This window comes from Oryzias latipes, chromosome 13 (assembly GCF_053564925.1).
Source record: "Oryzias latipes strain Hd-rR chromosome 13, Olatipes_Hd-rR_3.1".
Lineage (NCBI taxonomy): Eukaryota > Metazoa > Chordata > Actinopteri > Beloniformes > Adrianichthyidae > Oryzias > Oryzias latipes.
The window spans coordinates 13,775,333-13,781,484 of record NC_136249.1 but is presented as its reverse complement, the minus strand read 5'-3'; the positions used below and the strand labels follow the sequence as shown (position 1 = coordinate 13,781,484).

Below are 6,152 nucleotides of genomic sequence, written 5' to 3'. Positions count from 1 at the left end.
GCACCGGCACGCCGCTGCAGCCTCGTCATGTAAAAGCTATTTACTTTCACTTTTTACGAACCATCGGAGGACGCGGAGGCTCGGGCTCATTGTTAAACAGCCTTTATTAGACAGAAGTTAATTGCGAGAACCAATTTGAGGCTCTTATTTAAGGAAAATAATGTCTGACATAGTTGTGCCATGACTCAGCCTGTGATTATTTATACCTTCCAAGCTCTTAAAGATACATTGTTTGAGTGGAAGAACATGCGTTAGGGTAGGAAAAGTCCCTAAATTCACATCAGATATTCCAGGAGCAAACACCTAAACATTACAGGAATAATCCCTGATAATCCGGAGCTCCTCCAGTTTTAAGTGGATGAACCGAACTTCAATCTGTCAGTGAAACCATGCAATAAGTCTAAAATCCACTTGATCTTTGCATACGTAGATCAAAGTGCTGAGTGTTTGTGTGAGAGGGCAACAACGCCGAATGTGGGGGGGATTAAAAACAGCCATTATTTAAATATACCCCCCCCCGGCAAAGCACTGCTGCATTTTTTAAGCCCCCTGATGCAAACGTTCACGCCAGCCACGGTTTGTCGCTCCATTCATCAAGGATTCTCTTTGAGGATTATTGTCGAGGACGCCTCTGGGATGATGAGCCGGGAAGACGACGCAACCGCTCAGTATCCGGCGCCGAAAGAGACGCGCCAAAGAAGGAAGCCAGGGAAAAAAAAAAAAGCATGGAGGCGGCACACAGTTCTTCCACAAGTTTATTCACCTCCAAAAGACCACAGCTCCTCTAAAAGGCACTTCTCATGAACGCATCTTTACATCAAAATAAGTAAGAGCCAGGGAGGGCTTTAAATTAAATATATTTACAATAAATAAACCATTTATACAGATTTTTACAGCTTAACTTCTTTTGTCTGGCAACACTTTACAGAACACTTTGAACAGGAACATATGAGTGTGAATACTGAACTCTTCCCTTTCTGAACTCAATACTGTTTCGTCTCAGCGGTACCTGTGTGTCCCTCAGGGCAGCAGAGAAACCATGTGTCAGTTCAGGGGAGCCGCTCCTCCAGCGGGGCCCCCGGAGTCCCCCCGTGCTTCCTCTCAGACGTGCGTGGGGTTTTCTGAGTGCAGGTCCGTCTTGGCCATGTGCAGAACTGCGGTGGGGGATTTGTAGTGGCAGTGGGTGCTGCTGCAGCTCACTCCGCTGCAGGGCTTCCTGCTGCTAGTCCTGTCGCTCAGCTTCCTGCTGCACAGACCCTGCCAGGTCTGCAGGGTTTTGGAGCTCCACACCCACACGCCACTCGTGATGCCGACCACCAGCGACATGAAGATCTTCAGCATGAACACGGCGACCGTGGGCACGGACGTCTCCAGGGAGCACTTGCTGTTGTGGCTGCTGAAGGAGTCGCACTCCTCCTGCAGGCCCCTTAGCTTCCAGTAGTCCATGTTGAGCCTCTCGTAGAAGTAGCAGACGATGACGCAGGTGGCCGGCACCGTGTAGAGGATGGAATAGATGCCAATCTTCACCATCAGCTTCTCCAGCTTCTCCGTGTTGGTGCCCTCCGTCTTCATCACTTTGCGAATGTGAAAGAGGGCCACAAAGCCGGTGAGGATGAAGGACGTGCCGATGATCAGGTAGCATGACAGCGGGATGAGGACGAAGCCCGTCAGCGCCCCCGAGTCCATGCTCCCCACGTAACACAGCCCCGTCAGCTCATCTCCGGCCACCTTCCTCATAGTGAGGATGACGATGGTCTTTAGAGCAGGGATGCCCCAAGCAGCCATGTGGAAGTAGTTGCTGTGGGCTTCGATGGCCTCGTGACCCCACTTCTTCCCCGCTGCCAGGAACCACGTGAGGGTCAGGATGACCCACCAGATGGAAGACGCCATTCCAAAGTAGTACAGGATCAGAAAGACTATGGTGCAGCCGGTGGACTCCAGCCCCTCCTGGATGATGTAGAGCTCCCCGTGCTCACGGTCGCAGGCGATGTTCTCGGCGCCCGCGACAGAGCGGATGATGAAGGCCAAAGAGTAGACCATGTAGCACATGGAGAGGAAGATGATGGGGCGCTCAGGGTACTGGAAGCGGTGGGGCTCCAGGAGGAAGGTCAGGACGGTGAAAGCGGTGGAGACGAAGCACAGGATGGACCACACCGTCATCCAGATGAAGGCAAAGTCCTTGTCCTGCCTGGACCAGTAGACGTCCACGGCTGGGGAGCAGCGCGGGGCGCAGGACTGGCTCTTCTCTACAAACTGGAACTTGTCGGGGTTCTCACAGGAGTTGCCACTGCCTGGCAGGCGGCTGCTGGGGGTGTCCGGCTGCCTGGGACGAGGGGGCACCGGAAGCATGCCTTCCCCCTTCTTTTTGTCTTTCTTCCCCTCCGTCCGGGTTTCATTCTCGGGGGCCTCCATGCACAGGGCGTTGGGGTCATTCCTGGTGGGCAGCTTGGAGCAGTCCAGCGAGTCGGGCCAAGTATAGCTGAACTTCTTCATGATGGGGGCACACTTGTCCCTGGCCTGCTCGCACATGGGTCTGCAGGCGGGGATGGAGGTGGACACCTTGTCCGTGCACATGGGGGCGTAGAGGGAGCAGAGGAAGAAGCGGAGGTGCACATCGCAGCCATAGTCCACCAGAGGGGCGAACTCCTGCAGCTTGATGGCCGCCTCAGCCTGGTCGTCGTGGTCCATGAAGTTGGGCATGCGGGTCAGGTTGTAGCCGATCCCCACGCACATAGGGATCACGATGGGCTCGCACTTAGCCGGCCGGTCCCGCTCCAGGTCGTAGAAGCTCATCTCCAGGCTGGAGGCGGAGACGGGCAGCAGCGCCCAGAGGAAGGTCCACACCTGCACCGGACAGCCGCGCTGCGTGCTCATGGCTTCACACGGAAACGAACGCGCTGCTGTCCTCTGGAAGTCACCATGAAAGGGTCCGAGCGCAGACGGAGCTCCGCTACTGCCACATGTCCGCGGGAGCTCCGGACGCTCCGCTCCGCAGAGGAACCCCCGAAAACACAAAGCGTGTCTCTGTTTTAGGCTGACAGCTCCCGGATTCTGCAGATAAAATCCGCACAGAAGCTCCGAAAATACGCGGAAAGCTCGATTAAAAAGGTCAGAAAAACGCGTAAAAATAACCCGAGAATCCGTCCTCCGACCGATACGGTCGACTCCTGCGGCGTCAGGAGGCTGCAAGGCGGGGAGAGGCTGCCGGTCAACTCTAGACCTTCGCGCTCCGCTTCCAGGCTCGACAATAAAGTTTGAGAGGAGCTCAGCGGGACTTCAGTCAGGCAGACAGGAGGAGGAGAAGGAGGAGGAGGAGCACGGCGCTCCGTGACGCTCGCGTTTCAAGCGGGGACCGCGCAAAGGAAAATGATCAGACAGATGTTGGAGAATGGTCGAAAACCTCCAACATTTCTGCTCCGAGGAATTGAGCAGTCATGTGGAAACAGCAGCCATGATAAACCCGTTTCAGACGCTAAACCCCTGACCTTACTTAACCTTTTGATTTTTGAGTAAATTACTATTTAAAAAAACAACAACACAAAAATCAGCATATCTCAAAATCTACCCTTTTTCTTTTCTAAACGAAATAAAGATTTTTAAGGCATTTATTCCAATGCTCCATCAAGACAGAGCCACATCAAAACATTAGAGGGCCTCTGGGTTGATAATCAGGGTGGGCCCCCACTGTCCCCCTTAGGTTAGCTGCAACAGCACAGCTTTATTACAGCGACTTTCAGGAAAATTCTTAGTTTTGGTCCAAATTTGTTTCAATTAATTCATAATAGAACAACTGGAAGACCAACTTTAGGTCAAAGAAGATATGGCTAGTTCATCAAACATCCTTCTGGGGAGTTTAGATGGTAAAGGCCTTCTAGTTAGTAGAGGATTTTCATTCACACATCAAACAGCGGAAACAAGTTTTGTGACTCGATGGAGCTTTTTCTCTTTTACCAATTGTCAGACAGTTCAAAGGCTGAGTTTGCTTATGGTCGTGGCAAAAAGAACTCTGGCTGAGAATGAGCTGAACAGGTAAATAACGCCTTTGAAATTAACTAGGAATTTGAGATGAGGTCATTTGCCTTGTTACATCAATCAGAGAGAAGGAAAATACCTCAAATTTGGGCTATAAAAAAAATCCAAATCACATTTATTGAGTACCATATTTTCCCTGCTACAGGGCGCACCCTATCATAAGGCACACACGGTAAATGAATGGTCTATTTTTGAACTTTTGTCATGTATAAGGCGCACCAAACTATTACACTATATACACACCGGGCATGTGATGCACATTTAAGAACGTGCTGAATGCGGGTTCTTGAATGCATGCAGTGTTCAAACTGGACTGTTGCTACCCGATGCTCACGCATGTGCTCAGAGTTGGTGGATGCTTTGTATAAAATCTCGCGACTCTCTTGCTCTGCTCCAGGCTTTTTCTTTCTCAGCTCTATTCTGGTATATTACTGACTTGGTGTCATATTATTCCAGACACTTCGACACGTGAGTGAAGAGCCCTCTGCAATCTTTAGAGGTTGACCAACTTACCTCTGACACCATGGCTACCCCTTTGCGTGTATGGGTTTTATAACAGACAATAGATTAACCATATATTTTTTATGGTGGGTAAAACTAATCGATCAACACAAGTGCTTACAGTTAATTTAGTAAAAAAGGTAAATGTAAAATGGCATATGATGGAAAAGGGTATCTTTGTGTTGGCGTAAAGCAGGCCGTTTCCCCTCATTTTGACCAATCGTTGCAGAGTTTTAAAAGGCCTTTAGAGAAAATCTTGTTAGGCAATACCTATCCACTCCATATCCCCAATAAAAACGTTGCCACTGCTGCTCTGACTCATGCTCTGTGAGGTTTATTTTTCTCCACTGTGTTTCTAGAAAATAACCCACTCCTCTGGTAAAGTGATAGTCCCACTGGTGTTTTACTGTTGCTGACTCCAAATTACCCAGTCACCGCTTCTGCTAACGTTTTCACGCAGTATAATGTGAAACTTTATTGAGCGCTGCAGGTCGGTTTCCCTGAAGACAAAACCGTCTTGCAGCTGGTGGGACTTTCAGTGCAAAGTGCTTCACGGGGTCGCTTTAAAAACACTCAGACACACGTGGAACAAACAGAACGGTGCGGTAGAAAAAAGGGGTCCTAAATCCAAAAGAGGAGGGCCGGAGCGATAGCGGGGAGCAGGCTATTGTTTCCATCTAGTGGCTGAATGGGAAGAGCCTGTAGCTCCACAGCTGTTACGCCGAGCATTTGATCTTTCCTCAAATGGGGGTGGAACTCAAGGATTTTGGCCTCTTGCCCTGCAGGACTGAATTGCTTGTCAACTGCATGCTGTCTCTATTAGGCTGTCTGTTAAAGGTAGCTTTGCACCTGTCTCGCCTGAGAATGGCTACTTGTTTGAAACACTTTGATCCATTTTTGGCAGCGTTTTCAAGTACAAGACCACATCACAATGACACTGTGAGACGAGCTCTTTACTTTGTGAAAACGCTTCCGAAAATAAATCAATTTTTTTTTGCAGAAACAGAAGACTTTTTTTTTAAAAATCTTGTTCTGCGACATCTTAAATTTTCTACTTTACATGATCAGACCAATTCACTTCCGCTTTCTGAAAGGAAGTTTACTCTCATTCTCTCCCTAGATGATAAATTGAGTTGGATGGGGGCTGTGTGCCGGAACCTTATCAGTTCTGGCGTCAGGCCCCCAACTTCAATTTAGCCCGAGCAAAGAAAGGAGTACATTCCAGGCTTTCAGATGATATCTTACTAAGTGACAGCACTGAAGCTATTAGTGAATTAAACACAAGTGCTTTGATGGGAAGTTGATCGTGGTCCGGTTGCCCCTAACTTTTAGGTTTTAAAATAAAGGGGCTCATTGAAGAAGGTAGGCAACCCTTCTTGCAACTGTTATTAAAGCCCTACTTTAATCATCTAAAAAGCATTCACAGTGGTCTTTTAATTATTATTATGCTATTTTTAGCCAAAAATCTACAAACTTGTGTCATTTTCAAGAGCATAGTTTCTGCAGAGCGGCAGGAATTCATTAGAAATTCACCTCTGAGTTGAGGGTGGGACTGCTGTAGGTGGGGAGTAAAGGGAGATTGTGGCCCACCCAGTGTATTTTCTATTAATACGCTCTTT

General features: G+C 49.0%; 1 protein-coding gene across 1 annotated transcript; it reads right to left on the bottom strand.

Annotated features, from left to right (window-relative positions):
* Positions 1-737: 737 nt before the first annotated feature.
* fzd9b (frizzled class receptor 9b) lies at positions 738-3,314 on the bottom strand. Its single transcript, XM_004075765.3, has one exon. It carries the CDS (start codon positions 2,872-2,874, stop codon positions 1,102-1,104), a length of 1,773 nt encoding a protein of 590 aa, XP_004075813.1. The 5' UTR covers positions 2,875-3,314; the 3' UTR covers positions 738-1,101.
* Between the last annotated feature and the right edge of the window lie 2,838 nt (positions 3,315-6,152).

Excerpts from the sequence above, each read along its gene's own strand:
- fzd9b (XM_004075765.3), bottom strand. The coding sequence starts at position 2,874 with ATGAGCACGCAGCGCGGCTGTCCGGTGCAGGTGTGGACCTTCCTCTGG.